Source organism: Hippichthys cyanospilos, chromosome 4 (assembly GCF_059441005.1).
Source record: "Hippichthys cyanospilos isolate Australia breed blue-spotted pipefish chromosome 4, RoL_Hcya_1.0, whole genome shotgun sequence".
Lineage (NCBI taxonomy): Eukaryota > Metazoa > Chordata > Actinopteri > Syngnathiformes > Syngnathidae > Hippichthys > Hippichthys cyanospilos.
The window spans coordinates 17,076,667-17,094,723 of record NC_142372.1 but is presented as its reverse complement, the minus strand read 5'-3'; the positions used below and the strand labels follow the sequence as shown (position 1 = coordinate 17,094,723).

The 18,057-nt window shown below is 37.9% G+C and overlaps 1 protein-coding gene across 1 annotated transcript in view; it reads right to left on the bottom strand.

The window, feature by feature from the left end:
• cpne7 (copine VII) overlaps positions 1-15,357 on the bottom strand; it is a 37,242-nt gene extending 21,885 nt beyond the window's left edge. Inside the window, exons 1-7 of the mRNA XM_088413090.1 lie at positions 15,216-15,357; positions 11,336-11,572; positions 7,679-7,861; positions 7,510-7,584; positions 5,737-5,811; positions 1,474-1,557; positions 1,302-1,391 (exon numbers count right to left, since the gene is read on the bottom strand). Of these exons, the coding sequence (XP_088269216.1) occupies positions 1,302-1,391; positions 1,474-1,557; positions 5,737-5,811; positions 7,510-7,584; positions 7,679-7,861; positions 11,336-11,509 (681 nt within the window). The 5' untranslated portion in view covers positions 11,510-11,572; positions 15,216-15,357. The remainder of the gene's footprint in view (positions 1-1,301; positions 1,392-1,473; positions 1,558-5,736; positions 5,812-7,509; positions 7,585-7,678; positions 7,862-11,335; positions 11,573-15,215) is intronic.
• Between the last annotated feature and the right edge of the window lie 2,700 nt (positions 15,358-18,057).

Genomic DNA, 18,057 nt, shown 5'->3' with positions numbered 1-18,057 from the left:
TACACTGCACTATTTTGTTTCATTTCTGTTGGTAGGACCCATACAGCCATGTAATGTTCATAAATCATTTCTTGTCTTTTACTTGTCTCCACTACATTTGTTGCTCTGGCGCAATCTAGTGACGAGTGCTGTATCAAAGTTAAGACTTTAGAAAGATAATAGTTGCCAGTTTTGATACAGTTCGAGAGATGCGATATTAAATTTGAGCTATCAATCATTTATAACTCATTATGGGCGATCCTGAATGAATGTTTCTAATATTCGTTCTTCTCATTCATATCAAAGCCTTATAAAGAAAGTGTTAATATTAATATTATTGCATTATGAACGTGTCAGTTGGCTTCAGTGGTCCATGGCCCACCGCACAAGAATTAAGTAAGTTATACATTACTGTTATACAACATGGGAAAACAAACAACCTTAACCTCGAGAAGAAAACACCATTAGAAGTAGCTACTTCGAAATGCAGAAAGGCATGCTGAGAAAGTTCTTCTCTTGATTGAATTTGAATTTCAAATAATGTTAACCCGTTGCATTACTGCCAAGCAAATGTGGAGTATGGATGTACTGAAATCTATATGTATACTTCATGGAACACAATTTCTTCAACTTTAAATAAATTATAAAAATGAAAACTCAACACTCATCATCTTAATTAATAAAAAAAATCTGGGATGATCCACAACTTGAAATTATCCTTTGACATTTTGACTAAATGAATTTTCTTTTATACACAGTATATCCATTCATTCACTTTTTAATGTTTCCTTTGATTTTTCATTTTTTTGTTTTACCCTGCTTATAATGCCTCATCTCATGATATACTCTGCGAAAACTCGAAAAGACTAAGTGGTTTGATGAAGGGAAATTGCTGTACTTAGAACTGCATTTAGTGCAATGTGAGTTACATTTATAATCATATATTTTAATTCATTTTATGTCTTCCTTCCATAAATGTGTTTTCATTTGAAACTGCTTTGTGATTTTAAATCAAGGCTGGAGTCAAAAAATATCAGTGATGTTCGACTTATGCTTGACTTTTATCCCAACTATAATCAACATTAAAATATATATATATATACAGTATTTAGTTCAATCCCTACTCTTCACTGTAAAGGAAACCCAATTGGTACAAGCTTGGTATTGGCAGGTTTTCAGGTTACAGTTTGCGGGTTTACTCAATTGTGTGGCAATAAAACATCAAAATATTGGACATGTTGTTTTTCCCATTTTCTCGCTTTTATGATTCCAGCTGAGTCAGAACGAGAAAACAAATTGAGATATGTTTTGGGGTCATTTACCTTGAGTTTCCTCTCCTCATCACAGCTGCACAGGGATATAAGAGACACTTTGAAAGGCTCCCAAACAGGATTCAGGTTGTTCTTGATAACCTGTTTGAGGAGGACATTGAGCAAAGTAATTGTCAGGGGGTGGAAGGCGTCTGCGGCTGAACCCTAAAGATGATAGCTTTACCTCAGTTCTGTGAACAAGCTGCTCCGTTTCGTCGTCGTTGATACGATATATTTCCAAAAAGGGGTCAGACTTGCTGAAAAGGTCCTGCAGAAACAGAGCAGACTGCTAAAATGCCCGGCCCTCTGGCACTGAATAGTAGCAAATTCAACAGAACGTCCTATTCATTTTGCTTAACCTTATTCATGCATATTTTGGATGCGTTCTTTCATAAATTCATCATGAGGCTGGGACAGAGACAACATTACCAAGAAGTGTATAATGATGATGGGTTATGTGAACAATCATCTCCATGGCATTTGCAAGCAAATATCATCAAAAGGCTTGTTGAGGTTGATTTATGGTGGCCGATTGTGGAGGCAAGTGAAATTGTGTCTGTGATTAAAGGTCAGAGAGAAGCAGCGCAAACATTTACTGCGCCGCGAGGTGCCTCCTCCTTTGGAGAAGCCACGCTAAATAATCATCGATGTCAGCGTTAGAACACGCGAGCTTTCGCATCACGCTATTCGCTTAGATATTGGCAATTACATACGTGGCCACATATCATTGTTTCCAGCCAACACATTTCAATGTAGAAACTTTGAGAAAGCGCACCGCACCTGGTGCTCACACAATACAGAAAGCTCAGTGAGAGAATTTACATTTAACTTGGAAAACAGTGGGTAAATATGACGCACTTTTGAGCATCCCCCCGTTCTCTTCATGTGTATGTCCGAGCGCTTATGTTGTCTTGTACTCCAAACGAGACATTTAAGGCTGCATTTCCCGCCACATTAGCCTGAAACGGTTCCTGGGGGACAAGAGCATAAGGAGCTGCAGCATCCTGTCTTTGTTGTCATGGCAACGGTCAGCCAGCGGCACCGGCAGCAGCGCGGACCGATCAGACAAGTCCAAATGTAATCTCGGGCTAATTACAACTAGCTGAATGATTGATCAACTGGCACAAGTCATTATGTGTAAATAGGATATTTCATTGTTAATTCCCCTGTGCCATTCAGTGTAATTGCCCGACGGGGTTTGGTGTGCTTGTGTGAGTGCCAACAGGTTGCAGTGATTACACACACCAATGCCTAAAAACAACAGATCATCAGTTGTGATCAGCTGGTGCTGAGGAAAAATACAATTATTTAAGTCAATCAGGGTTTGTCAAATAATAAAAAAAAAAGAATCATTAACATGTGAAATGGGTTTCATTTGACAGAATCAATGAAATGGCCTTTTCTAAATAGTTTCTATTAGCTCTTTCCTAGATAGATTTGTAATGCATGAGATTAAGTGTCAGTTTAGGTCTATTCACCGTGGAATTGATTTAAAATAGTAATGGACAAATTAAGTACAAAAAAATCCTTTAACAACATAAATATGAATTGCATTGCCTAATTTATTCCCCGACATCTTGCTCATAAACTTTAAATCATCTTTCCCCACTGAAATACATGGAAATGCCATCAATCCGTTCCACATATTTCATATTTTAAAAAGTTATTTGGGTAGTTTACCTTTAAATATATTTAAAATTTTGAATATTCAACATATAATTCTCTCTGTTCTATGAATAGTTTGACAATACACTTCAACAGGGAGTGGCAATAAACTACTCTTTTTTTTTTGTAAGTACTATTCACCATCTACAAAACCACTTCTTTTGAGTCAGATCAGTCATTCCAGTGCGGAATGGAAACTATTAAGTCAATCACGTTTGAGGAGGCTCTAACTGTAATAAAAAGTTATTGACGGACATACTAAATTCTACTTAGGTGTTATCGGGTGAATTAATGGTTGTTCGTCCCAGTGTTCCCTGCATTTGGCTGGCAACCAGTTCAGGTTGTCCCCCGCCTACTGCCCGAAGTCAGCTAGGATAGGCACCAGTAAGCCTGTGACCCTTGTGAGGAGAAGCAGCTATAGAAAATGGATGGATGGATGAATCCAATGACTACAAGACTCTCAAGATTGATCATGATTTCAGTTACAAGTTGTAAAGGAAAGTCATTTTCATGCTTTGTATATCCATTCAGAATATTTGTTGGGGTCTTTTTACCCCTTTTGCGGTATTTTGTCAATACTAAAGGGACAGCATTGAAAGAAGACACCATGAAGCTGAAATTTCACCCAGATAGTGACAACATTTCAAAGTTCAACATGGCATGACTACTCATCTATCACAGCACCAGGAGTGTGCCAGAAGACTAAAAAATTTTGTGGGAGAAAATGATCCAAAAATAGCAAAACACATGGGTTAAAGTAGGCAGGCATTTTTTTTTCTTTTTTTGTCTTTAGAAATACCTGCAGAAATGTTTATGTTTAAGAAAAGCTTATGAAGCAAATATCACTTGCGCTCTTGGAAGATTTCTAATTAAGACCCTCGATCATTTCCCTCATACACGTGTCAGCTCAATCCCAGGAGGGGCTGTAAATTGCACAAGTGTAATTAAAAAAGAAAGAAAGAAATGTACACTTTGTAGGACTTTCTTTTTCTTTTTTTGTCCAGCTATGCTGAGATGCGCCGAGTCGAGCGCACGAGAATCCTAGGAAGAACATAAAGCACTTTCACAGCATTGCGGTTAAATTGGATGTAAGCTCCTGCTGCCTTTTTGATTGAAATATGCCCTCAGCCAAAAAAAGAAAAAGAAAAGAAAAAAGAATAAAAGGAAAACGAAATCTGGGAATGTGATGAGGATCAGCTCAGGTCAGCATTACCCATCTGTGATGCGAATGTTAGTGTGACATATTGTTGATAAGATCAGTATGGAGGTGTCTTAATATGCGTTGCCTGACTTCATTTTTGAGACACAAACCGTCGTTTGATCATTTAGCTTCGACTTGTGAGCAGCGATTTTATATATGGTTTTTTGAGTTGTTTATTGACACTCCCTAGTTGCACACTTTACTGTCAGACTAAACCTTAAACAAAGACAATTACACATCGTTGAGAATAAACACATAGCCCGGCCTAGTATATTTCTTGAACTAGTACAATACAACATCTTGAATCATCAGTTGGTATCTCGGGGTCAGCATTTTCTTGGTTCGGATCTTACATCTCAGAATGCATCGTGTCTCTCACGGCAATGTGCCCCCCGAATCTTTTACTGTTTCTTGTGGTGTCTTGCGGGGGCCAGTACTTGGTCCTTTACTCTTTAACATCTACATACTCCGTTCTTGGTGATATTATAAAGAAACATGTTGTTAGTTTTCATTGCTATGCTGATGATACCCGATTATACATGCCTTTAGAAATAACAAATCCGTGTAACCTGGTGCTGTAACCTGGAGATCTGCCTTTCAGAGAATAAACAATGGATGTCTTCCAGTTTTCAGCTTCTCGACCCCTCTTGGTCCTGCTCATCATCAGCGCTTGTTTGGGAATACCAATTTCAACCTGGATAATTGTGCTTTTGTGTCTCAGCGAAAAACCTCGGTGTGGTATTCGACTCAAGTCTCTCTTTTCAAATACGTTAAGAACACGAAAATAGCGTTCTTTCACTTTCGCAAAATAACCAAAATTCGCCCTATTCTGTCTCCTAGCGATGCAAAACATTAATTCATGCGTTTGTTACTGGCTTGACTATTGTAACGTATTGTTTTCTGGACTTCCCATGTCTTTCATCAAAAGTCTGCAATCAGTACAAAATGCAGCAGCGAGACTCTTGTCAAGGATGAGAAATTTCAATCATACTACCCCGTTACTAGCCAACATGCATTACACCTTCCAGTACACCTGAGATGTGATTTCAAGGTGTTGTTACTCATAAGATTTGTAGACGGGTTAGTTCCTTCCTATTATCTATCGGGTTTGTTCATTCCTATGCTGTTGTGTATTTATGATGTTCTGTATGACCTCTTTTTCACCCGTAAAGCCCTTTGAGACTGTGGTGATTCAGGGCTATACAAATAAACTTGACTTGACATTTAGCTCAATGCTAATCCATAGACCTGACTAATACTATCTGTGCCGTTGTTTCATCCTTAAAACTATAGATGCATGCACACAAATGGTGAGGCACACGTGTATGTTTCTACAGTTAGAGTAGTATATTTTTCCTCATTATTATGGGAGGTGGGGTGCTATAACAAGGTATTTACATTCCATTCGTTTTACTGGCAAAAGATGATTGCAGTGTGGTCACAGAATAAACCTAAATTGGAGCATCAAGGCAACACTGTAGTAATATAATTCTCGCTGAGGTTTGACTACAGCTCTTCCACTAAGCCATATTAGATTGTTGATGTTGTTGAACATATCAAAAAATACTGTGACACGCTCACCTTATCGTCAAGCTTCTTTGCACAGAAGGACAGCTCCACATAGCCATTGTTGCCGGAAATTTCCTCTGCATGCACCTGGTAGGAGATAAGATTTTATTTTAACATTTTACATTTCATATTCTTAGTATTCATGGATAAGAAAAGATACACGCTCATAAAGTAAATGTCATGTTGAAAAAAGACTTGATGCCCTGTGAATGCAAACAAGGCCTGTAGATCTTTTTTTCTAGTAGATAGAATTTTTATTTCATAGCCTTTGTTCACATCACCTTTTATGATTACTGTTACTAGGACAGGCGAAATCTTCATCTATCATAAACACGTTTACTCAAAGTTAATTAATTTATTTGCTTCATGGGCATCCAGCGACCAATTCACCCAGGACTAGTTGCCAGTCACACGCAAGGCATGTCAATGAGAATCAATGACAGGCCATTTACATTGCTCCCTTTTTCTTAAAACGAGTCACCATGAAGGCTGTTTTGTGGAAGACCGTGGATAGTGAACTGTTTAATTAAACCCTTAATTGGAAAAGGCTTCCTGGACACTTAAAAAAGGACATGAGAACACAGAAGGGCTTCATTTTATGAGTGTAGCTGTCTTTCAAAGCGATGTAGAAGGTAGACACACGGAAAAACACACTTAATGGGCCATTGCCAAAGACCTGCTGCAATATGGGGGCAGGATTCCAATGAGAGGTGAATTCCCTGTGGCAGGTATGAAGGTACGTTTCTGACCATGAAAGACCATAAAAAGAACATATTTCAGCTTTGTTGCACGCTGATTTTAAAGTAAAAACGTCTGCATTACGAGTTACGAAATGTGGGCAGAAGAGTGTGGTGTACCCAGAGAAAACCTTAGTAAACAAAGAGCATTCGAGCCCCACACAGAGCTGAGTCAGAGTTGAGATTCAAACCCTGAGAGGGAGACGTGCTATCCAAATGCTACTGCTATTGCAGAGAATACAAAAAAAATTCAAAGTGAACCAAGTCAGAGTTGTTAAAAATCATTGAAGTTGCACATTGCGTCAATCTAACCCTTGGGTGAAAATATCCATCCATCCATATTCTAGATCCGCTTATCCTAACAAGGGTCGCAGGCTTGCTGGTGTCTCAGCTGGCTCCGGGCAGTAGGCGGGGAACACTCTGAACTGGTTGCCAGCCAATTGCAGGGCACAAAGAGACGAGCAACTATTCACGCACCCAATCACACCTAAGAACAATTTAGTATGTCCAATACGCCTGCCATGCATGTTTTATTTTTGGAGGGTGGGAGGGAGCCGGAGTGCCCGGAGGGAACCCACACGGGCTCAGGGAGAACGGCAAACTCCAAAATGGAAGGCCGATGCAAGATGGATTAGGACTCGGATCCCTTTAACTGTGAGGCGGACATGCGATACACAGCGCCACCGAGCTGCCCGGGTAATAATTAAAGAAAAAAAAAACTATTATGAACAAATTATTATGATTTTAGTTGTTTTGCAAAGAACATTCATTATTCCATGGACTTATGTACATGTTACTTATGTATGAAAGCCTATAAATAAGACAAATCAGATTAGAAGAATTCACATCAGTAACGGAGTAAAATTTCAGGAAGACAGATTTTACATTATGAGCTAATTATCTACTAGTAGTCCAATTTCTGGAGTCAGATCTACTTTGGAGCTGAAAGCGAATGCTGCAACTGCGAAAAATGTGCCAAGTATGACAGAATATATCTGCAGCAAAAAGTCCTGACAAAGTAATGCAGTTACAAGTTGAAAGGCTTTACCGTGATGGTGGATTTGCCAGCGTATTTTCCATACTTGAGAAGTAGAGGCTTCACCATCTTCTTCTGGGCCACAATCTGCAGAAAGCTTGGCTCAATTACACATCAAACAACACTAGCGATTCAAGTGACATTGAAATGACCCCACCGAAGATGTGTAATTCACACAGACCTGGCCGAGAGTGCACTCAACCCCACCCAAGAAGTCATCGTCTCGCGTCCCGATGCTGTGAGTGCCGTGAATGTCGTACACTTCGAATCGGAGCTTCTGAACCTCTTCAAAGTAGTAATCCAAGGAGAAAACCTTGGCGAAGACTGGGTGCAAGTTGCTCTTGATCACTTCTGTCCTGTCCAACTGAGAGAAAATATGCCTAATTCAACTTTTGTACGCCGCTGACATTTCATTTTCATCCATCACGACTCAATCGATATCAGAAGGGATAGCCGGCCTTTTGGTTGACCGACGGGTCACAACTTTGCAATTATATTCTCACAAAAGAGAGAGACGTAATCAAACAAATGTGCCATTATTGAGCCAGACCATTCTCTTATCATACTCAGTCAAGAGGAAGATATGAGAGAAGATTGGAGGATTCTGACATTTAATCTGAGTACACAGACGATGTCTGAGTCTGCCTTGCCTTTGACTGCCTGGCGAGAAAGATGAGCCCCATCTGTTCACGCTGTAACATTTTTGCTCGCCCAATGCATACGAGCTCCGCACTGTCTAGTATGTTGAAGGTCAAATCATCCAAATGTGAGTGTGTGTGTATGTAAATATATATATATATATAGATAGATAGATAGATAGATAGATAGATAGATAGATAGATAGATAGATAGATAGATAGATAGATAGATAGATAGATAGATAGATAGATAGATAGATAGATAGATAGATAGATAGATAGATAGATAGATAGATAGATAGATAGATAGATAGATAGATAGATAGATAGATAGAGAGATAGATAGATAGATAATCTAGCCTCGCAGCACGATGGACTATTGGTGCCGGCTTTATTGTTGGGAGATTAGCGATTCAAATTTCAGGTCTATCCTTACTGATGAGTTTGCATGTCCTCCTTGTGGTTCCTACAACATTGGAAAACACGCATGTTATGTTTATTGAACACTATAAATGATCCATTGTTGGTTGTTGTTGCTATGCGACTTTTTTCACCCGATTTTCTACTAAAGATCTTGTTGTGGATAAATGGACTTGTTAATATACAGTGTGCTCCAGCTTCAATGTTTATTTTCTTGGACTGCTCCCAGGCTTATTCAGAGTGTAGGAGGCAAGTCTGTCATTTCCCCTGTTAAGTCTTGGGCAAACGCCAAAAACAGTGAGCTATTCAGTTACAAGTTAATCATTCTTTTAACATGGCATTTAAAGGGCTTATATCATGATATTTTTACCTTTCCTCTGATAAATATAAAATATAATATATAATTTACATTTAGTACATTGTTGATTTAAATTCTTATTAAATATGAGTTGTTGTTTTTGTAATCCTGACATTCTAAACTGGAAGTGAAATGTCACCTTTGACCGCCCCTCTCACCGTGTGGCTGTCACACCTCCCCTAGGGAAACCACCACTCATAACAGTGCTGAGTATATTATGTACTACAAGAGTAATTGTCCAACTGTGTATTCCCAAACACATCTTTTTGCCACTTTGACCGTTTCCACAGTAAAACGTTGTAACTAATAAATGAAACGTTGCTGTTTAATTGGCAGACTCGGTGCAAAACCCCTCCTCTCCAACTCCGGAATGAAAACGATAGTAAAAGACATGAATGTCTCCTGGATTTTTTTTTTTTTTTGCATTGGTGGTACGGGGTGGTGTAGAGGCCGTAAGAGAGGCTCTTATCGTCATGTTGCTTCTCGCAAGCCTTTTGCTCAGGCGGGGCTGAGCATACAGAATAAGCAGGGAATCCTTAGAAATGCATCAATGAAGAAAAATAACACTTTGTGTCGTGTTTAGGGTGAGAAATCATATTATAACATGGTTGATAGCTCCCAAAAGTCGAATTTAAATTCTACAGGTCCTTTAAAAAGTGATTAAAGAGAATATATTAGATGTCATAAATGTAACTTCACCTTACTGCATATGATAATGGAGTATTTAGATACTATTTTAGAAACTAAAACACTTGGCAGGGAGCAATGAGGACAGCTATGGATTTTTCTGGCTGTAATCTGAGACACGCTTGTCAGATGGGATAACTAACCTGAGTTCAGTGTGGCATGAACACAGCAGAATATCTACACTGGATATAAAAAAAAGCCTTCAAGCAGCAGTTTTTTTTGTTTGTTTGTTCGTTTTTGAAAATAAAACCAAGATTAATCATTTCAAAACATTTTCAACCGTTAATGTATTTACATTTATAAGAGGGTAGGTAAAAATCAATAACTGCGATGATGAAGTTGCATAAGGGCACTCACCCTCTCATTCCTGAAATATGACTACATTCAGAATGAAACAGCCACATTCTAAGTCATGTTATTTTTTTTCACATAACTTGGCACTAGAACATGGTGTGCGGACTTTTCACACCTGCTGGATCTATCACCACCACTCTTTAAAAAAAATCAATAAATAAAGACCACCAACTCATTTTTGCTATGGCCAATTTCCAGATGAAATGCTCATTTTGATTTGTTGCCAACCAGCAGATGCGTGCATATAAACAACCCTCATGCGTCCATGCTAATGAATGTGTTCAAAAACCAGATGTGGATGCATGTCAAAGGCTACAAGGCTGCTTGGTGATCAAACTATGCAGATAAAACTCTTTGAGAAGAACTGATTAAAAGGAACTTTAATTTCCCATGGCAGGGACGTTTCTGTAGCGGAGGCTTTATACCTACAACAGCATCCTATTCTCTGGCACGAGCTATCCTCTGTTGCTTAGATTAACTGTCATCAAGAAACAGACTCATCAAACTCATCCCAAATCTGTCCATCCAGATGGCACCAAATGAAGAGGAGGATGGTGAGGAAAGAAAGGATGAAGAGACATAGCTTGGCTGGCGTTTCTTTGCTTTTTGAAAATAATAGGCGTATGCACAGGTTGCATTTAACCCCCCCAGAAAAAATCACAGTAGACCTCCATATATTCGTGGATTTTTTTCGATTAGCAAATCCTCTTGGTTTTTGCAGAAAATTTGATCTATTTTTTGTTTTGTTCTAAGGGAAAAGTAAAAAAGAAACAAAAAAGGGATAGAAGGGATGACATTTGTATTTATTTTTCTTGAAAATGTTAACTTTTAAGTAACCAAGTTGCTCCCAATGAGATTAAGAACTTTTTTTAAGAAGAAAACAGATAAAACCAATAAACACTATTTTATAGACATACTGTACAGTAAAGGCCAACTGTTTGGACGCACCTTCTTATTTAATGCATTTTCCTAATTCCATTGACAATTTCTATTGTACATTCTTACTGTATGCATTAAAATGATGAGTGAATTGGAGTTATGTACTTAAAAAATAGAAGAAACAGAAACCATGTTTTATTGTCTTATTTTTTTATTTTTATTTTTTTTCAAAATAGCCACCCTTTGCTTTGACTACTGCTTATATATATTTTTACTATTTTGCCACTTTGGTGCTTAAATGTTAAAATTTATATTACGAACAACTGTTGAAATTAATATACAGTGGTTACCACATTTTTTGTATGGGAGGGTGCTGCACAGGACTAATGTAAGATTTACAGTGTGCAGAAATAGTATATTCTCTGAGGGATTACACTATCCCTCACTACTGACTTAAACAAAGCATCAAAAACTAGACAAAAAAGGAAAAAAAATCTCTCACCTCTGTCCACTGTCCGTTGGTCTGTACCATGAGGATCACACAAGGGTCTGACTTATTCAGAGTGTCTCGGTCCAGTAGAGCTTTACAAGACACCCGCAGCTCTACTTTGGAGACGCAGGTCGCCGGACCACCGAGACTGGTGGCTGGGGAGGTGGCCTCCTGAATGTCATTCATCCTGGCGAGGGGATGAGAGGAGCAGCCGAGCAGCAAACAAGTAGGAGGAGATGTGCCCTGTAACTGTGAGGAATGAGAACAGGAAGTGGTTAGGCAAAGGATGCTGACAGGAGACAACTGAGCAGAGATTCTCCTGTGGTCCCAAGGGGGACTTTTGTGTGGCATATTATATTACCTATTATGAGGGATTGTTGGAAGTGGGCTTTTAGGGATTTTAGATTACAACCCTAGATGGATAGAGTCCTATAGTCAGTGGCAGCATATACTAAGAAGTGTATCATATTAAGACGGTTTCATGTATATCAGGCTTTCGAAGTGCTTTTTGAATGAGGTGTATGAAGGATGGAAACGAATACTTACATATATATATATATATATATATATATATATATATATATATATATATATATATAATTATTCTCCATATCCTGTTCTTTTCATGTCAAATTACAGTATATCTATTTGGTTATGCTCCTTCTAGTGTTGTAATTTTAGGTTATAGTTTTTAGCCAATTAGATTTCAGCTAGCTTGTGTCGCCAGGCTGCATGAAATCTGACTCTGAATCTCAGACCCTTTTTAGGGCATTCGCTAGCTAGAGATGCAGGCTCCCGGGTCATGTGTATATATACACAGTGTTGGGAGTAATGCATTATAAAAGTAATGTATTTACTTTAATGTATTTGCTGTAACACAATACTGTAATATATTACACACAAGAAAATAGTACTATTGTATTTGAATTGTATTTGTTACAAATGAGAGTAAAGCAGTGCATTACAATACATTTTTAGCCTGTGGTGTGTGCCCCCCCCCCCCCCCCCACACACACACACACACACACACAAATTTGCCAGAAACACAGCGAGACAAAAGTCCGTACACAAGATGAACATACGCTCAGTACTTTCAGTTCATCAGAGATAAAGACAAGAAGAATATATAGTTATTGTTAGGTGCCCTTTGTGCGCAACACCTAAGGAGCTGTCCACGTCGTCAAATAGGACCAGTAATTTGACAAACCATTTAGAGCAGTGGCATAGTAACGTGAAGTTAGCGAAAAGAAAACAGGATTGCACTCTCTCGCTCAGGGGATTAGCCCTTTGACCTCAAAAGGTTAGGAGATTCATGGCAGACTACTGTATGTCGAACATTGAATATATGCTGCCGTTTCCCACAATGGATTCAGCAGCATTTGGAAAATTGGTCAGCAAGACCGCTGTCACAACTCGCAATAATGACAAGGTAAGCTAACGCTAATTTTCACTCTACCATTGCTGTTAATAATAGTCTAGACATACAGTAGTGCTGGTCAATATGTATCAAGATGAAGCATACAAAACTCATGTAAACACCTTAAGTATGATGTAGACTAGATGCTCACGTTAGCCCCACTGAAACCATCTAGTTTTTAAACGTCTGTCACTAACCTAGTCGACTGAAATTGAATTTGAATATTAACATTGAAATTGTGGAATGCACTAACTGTTTCTTTTCTAAAGCGTAAATGATGCTTCACCATACTGTACTGTGAAGCAAAGTAATAAAGGGATTGAGATACAAAAACAAAGATTTTGTATCTTGTCTTTAAAAGGTTAACAATACTGTACAATACAGATTAAATGATTAGTACTGTTTTTAGGCTTAAACCAACCTTTCACTGAGTGTGTAATAAGCGTAATGAGCTACATTTAGAATGGCAAATCCATATTTCCAGTTATGGTGGTGAGAGTAATACAATATTAGTGCAATTCATTATATTTCAAAAACAGTTATATTGTAATGTAACTAAGTACTTTGAAATGACAGTAATAAGTAATAAAAAAATGCATTACACTTTAGAAGTGTGATGCTGTGTGGCCTATCTTCTGTTTTTTATTTTTTTATTTTTTTGCTTGCCACCAGGGAGCAATCTTTCAGTAAACATAGGGAGAAAGAAGAAGACATCATCGCAGTATTGAATGCTAAGTTTGAAGTGCCATTTTATTCGCCACCATGGCTCACTCTCCTCTAGTAAATTTGTTGGTGCATTATTTTAACAATCTGAGTGTGTTATGTTGTAAATATGTTGGTGCTGCTCTTATTTCTGAACAAGCAGGCATGTTCAAGCTGTGTTGAAAGTGTGTTGATGCCGCTCTAATTTCTAAGCATGCAGGCATGTTCGGTCTGTGTTGAAGTCATGATGTGGTTGCAAATGTAACCAGACCAAAAGAATGTTTGAAATAATATAATACACACACACACACACACACAGATAAACATATATATATATATATATATATATATATATATATATATATATATATATATATATATATATATATATATATATATATATATATATATATATATATTCGATGTGCAATTCTCCACCAAACAGCAGCATGTGATGACAAATAGTGTGTGATATAACTTCCAGTGGAGACAGGATTTTTAGTTAGCAAGCGGACACAAGCATAACAAACCTTTCATAGTTGCAAATGACCCCCCCCCCCCCCCCCCCACACACACACACACACAAAAGTCATATATTCCCACATCATAAACTTAATTTATAGCAATTACTCTCGGAAATTAGTGATTGCAAATCTGACAGTTTAATTTGAGTGATCAATTCACAGTGGAAGTAGTCAATTTACATATGTGCAATCATTTTGTTGCGAATTAGAGTTTATGAGCCACACCCAGAGATCAGGTTTATAAAAAATGGGATATTGAATTCATACTGTAATATTGAACTTCATAGAAACATAGCAAGATTGCATACTTAAATTAGAATGTTAAGAAATTAAACCATTTTTGACATACAGTATTTTTTAAGAGCGGCTCGTTGGCAGCCTTGTTAGCAGATGTCGTGGGTTCTGTGTGTGTAGGTGTGTGTGTGTGTGTGTGTGTGTGTGTGTGTGTGTGTGGAGTTTGCATGTTCTCCCTGTGCCTGTGTGGGTTTTCTCTGGGTACAAATAGACATTTCGAACTGACACTGAGTAGCGACATACATACATATTTTGCAAAGTAGAAGCAAAATACAAGTCACACAGACATAACGGGAACATGCAAACACATAAGTTCCTGAGCACTGCTTCATCATGCTGCTTCATTTATACATACTCACTAACCAATATTAAGAATTAAATTGACCATACATGGTGCAAACAAAAATAGCATGCTTTTTCCAACTACAACACCATCTGTCACATTAATATACACTGTATGACTATATGACTTTATATATATATATATATATATATATATATATATATATATATATATATATATATATATATATATATATATATATATATATATATATATATATATATATATATATATATATATATATATACATACACACATATATACACACTCCTACTTTTGTATTTTTACTTTATGCCGCCCTTTAAATGTAACATAGCAACAGGTACAGACAATCAGCCACCAAAGACGCACCTGCTCCTGTTGGTTCTGGCACTACACCAGAGAGAAAGCCCAGGACCAAATTGTGACCCTAAAACTACTCAGAAGAGCTTTGCAAAATGCACAATTGACACAAAGCATCTGCTTCAGCAAAACTGGCAAGCAACGGCGAGTCAAACAGAACTTGGTGACTCATGTGGAAAAAAAAGAAAAAAAAATCAACATTCACCATTCTGCTTACAACATATGGCTAAAAATATTTCTCCAGTAAGACAATGAGAGACATCTACTTACTTATTTGTCCAGGGGTTCAAAGACGCGGGCTCTTCATTAACCCTCAGTGACAAACATTCATGTCACCCCTTCACTCTTTATTTACTCTTCTGTAGTGTGCCACTTTTGGATCCACTCCCGTAAAGCAGCAGCTTCATTTGCCTTCCTCATTGGTCACCACAGTGTGTGGGAAAAATGGAGAGAAAGAGAGGGTGAGGGAGAGGCTGAGAGCGACAGAATGGGAGAGCAAGCAAGAGAGGCTGGGCTTGTTCCCTTCCGCTCAATGAGTTGGAGACGCTAACCGAGCCAGCGTATTTGGTGAAACGAGTGAAATATGCAAATTTACTCTGATTATTCAAATAAAATGAAAGAAGCTATTACTGCTGTGAAAAAAATACAACCATTACAAATAAACAGCTTATGTCCTCACCTGATGTGATTTGTCATACTCATGTGTTAACTCATGTGCCAATCAAACTTGCAATCTTTTGTTTTGAAAACAATTAAACCCATGCAGAGGCCGGACATAATTATGCTAATCTACACTGACGAAATGACATTACACAGACAATTTCTTAGGCGGGGCAAATCCATTTGAAAAATGTTCACCAGTTGCAACTCCTTAGTGATGCAAAATTTGCCCTTACACAAGTGGATGATAATTTTAGATTGACCAAACTACAAGTATGACTCGCAAAGTGTATATAAAAGAATCATCACCCGAATTCAGTTCAGATGTTTCATTATTTCAAGAATCCCACATGAGAGAATTATCAGGTGCACATTTCTGGAGGAACCTGTGGATGAGGCGTGCAACTCCTCCATCACAACGTTCATGATGTGACACACCGTGAGTCTCTTCCATCTTTTAGCAGCAATATCTTATGTAATGCATTGTTTCCACACAGTGTTGATGTATACTGTGCAATACACCCACAAATGGATTCTTTTCATGAATGTATCTCAATAAATTGCATAATATCTTTTGAAACCATATGCCGGAATGGAAGAAAGACTCCACTGTTTGGGATGTTGCCAATTGGGGCCGTAGATGACCAAAGACGTACGAATGTGGCCTTAAACTGAAAGGAAAAAAAAAAACACACACACACAATTTGGAGATGAGTCACTCAAGCCAGTGTGCTGTTCTGAAGAAAAAGTGCGGGCATAATTGAAAGCACTTTCAAACAAATCCTATTTTCAGTGGCCTTGTGCTGAGAACATGTTTGTTTTGTTTGATTTTTCCACTCCGAAGCATTTGTCTTGAGTGTTGCAGGCAGCACTATTGGCTTCATTCCGCAAATTAGTCGAATAAAATCATGCAGCTTTTAGAAGCTTTTTGTAAATTCTAAAACTATACTAAGGCTTTTTTTCTGAAATTGCAAATAGGTAACATTTTTTTACACTCATAACCACTAAACACAAAATAATTGTAAAAATGACCTCATCTTACATTTGTCTATAAAGTGAAGATCTACATAGATATACCGTGCTTAAATATAACAAATGTACATACATATTGCAGCATATAACACATCCATTTTCTTAGCCACTTGTCAAAACACTTGTCGAACAGACCAACAACCATTCACACTCACACCTAAGGGCAATTTGGAGTGTCCGATTCACCTTCGATACATGCTTTTGGGATTGTGGGAGGAAACCGGAGAAAACCCACACGGGCACGGGAACAACATGCAAACTCCACACAGGAAGGTAGGAGCCGGAAGCAAACCTGCGGCCTCTGAACTGTTAGGCAGACGTGCTGACCGGGCCACCCGGTATTACACTTAACACAACAAATTTTATAACATAAATGGTGGAGCAACACATGTACATACACACAAGATACCAATAAACGGTGAATGGAGTGCACTGATATAGTACTTTCTACACCATATGATGCTCAAAGCACTTTGCAAAGTTCACATTCACCCATTTATATACACACAGTCGTACACCAATGGAGAGTATTGCTACACAGGGTACAGTCGGCTCCACTGGGAACAAATAAGGGTTCAGTGTCTTGCTCAAGGACACTTCAGCATAGTCGCAACGGTTGAGGATCAAAATGGGAAATTCTGTCACTGAGCTATGCCACCCTGTTATACTGTATATTCTATGACTATATTCTATTCTATCTTTGGCAAATGAAAATTACTCTAGGATTAGTCAGGCATTTTGATTGGCTCCATGTACAGTATATCCTTACATCTGTATAATACTGGCCTCAGGTGGCTAAAGTATACACGACATATGGGGGCCATATTGCCTCTTGATAGGAGGCAAAACAAAAAAAGTGTGCTAATTTTGTTCATAAAAAACGTGTTTTTTCTTAGGGGGGGAGCATACTAATGCCATTCTCATTCAGTTTATTGTGGGAACGTAATGGACGAAACGGTGCTTTGAGTTACAAGTATGGCCACACAATGAATGAATAAAACTTGAATTTCAAGGGAATGCTGTAATAAAATAATGAAACACAACTTAAATCAAAAGGCTACCAGATAGAATTATAGCACACTCGTTTTGTTCTTTACAAATACAGTAATATGTAAATAAGTTAAATGTTACAATCTAATCTTTCACTCAGTCTTTGTTATTTTTACATTTCGTAGATTCCATGATTATTATTATGCACAATATCATTTGCTAAAGTAATTATTTAGTTATTTACTTTAGTTCCTGTATGTAAGCACAGAGCTAATGTTCAACTGTGCATTATGCACAGAGGTGTATGATGAAATTAATACTTTTGAGGAGAAAAATTGCCATATACTGCTTTTTAATATTGGCCATCAACGGTGATACTAGATGGTGCTTTGTATAAAACTACTGAGAGCCACAGTTAAAACATGACTTA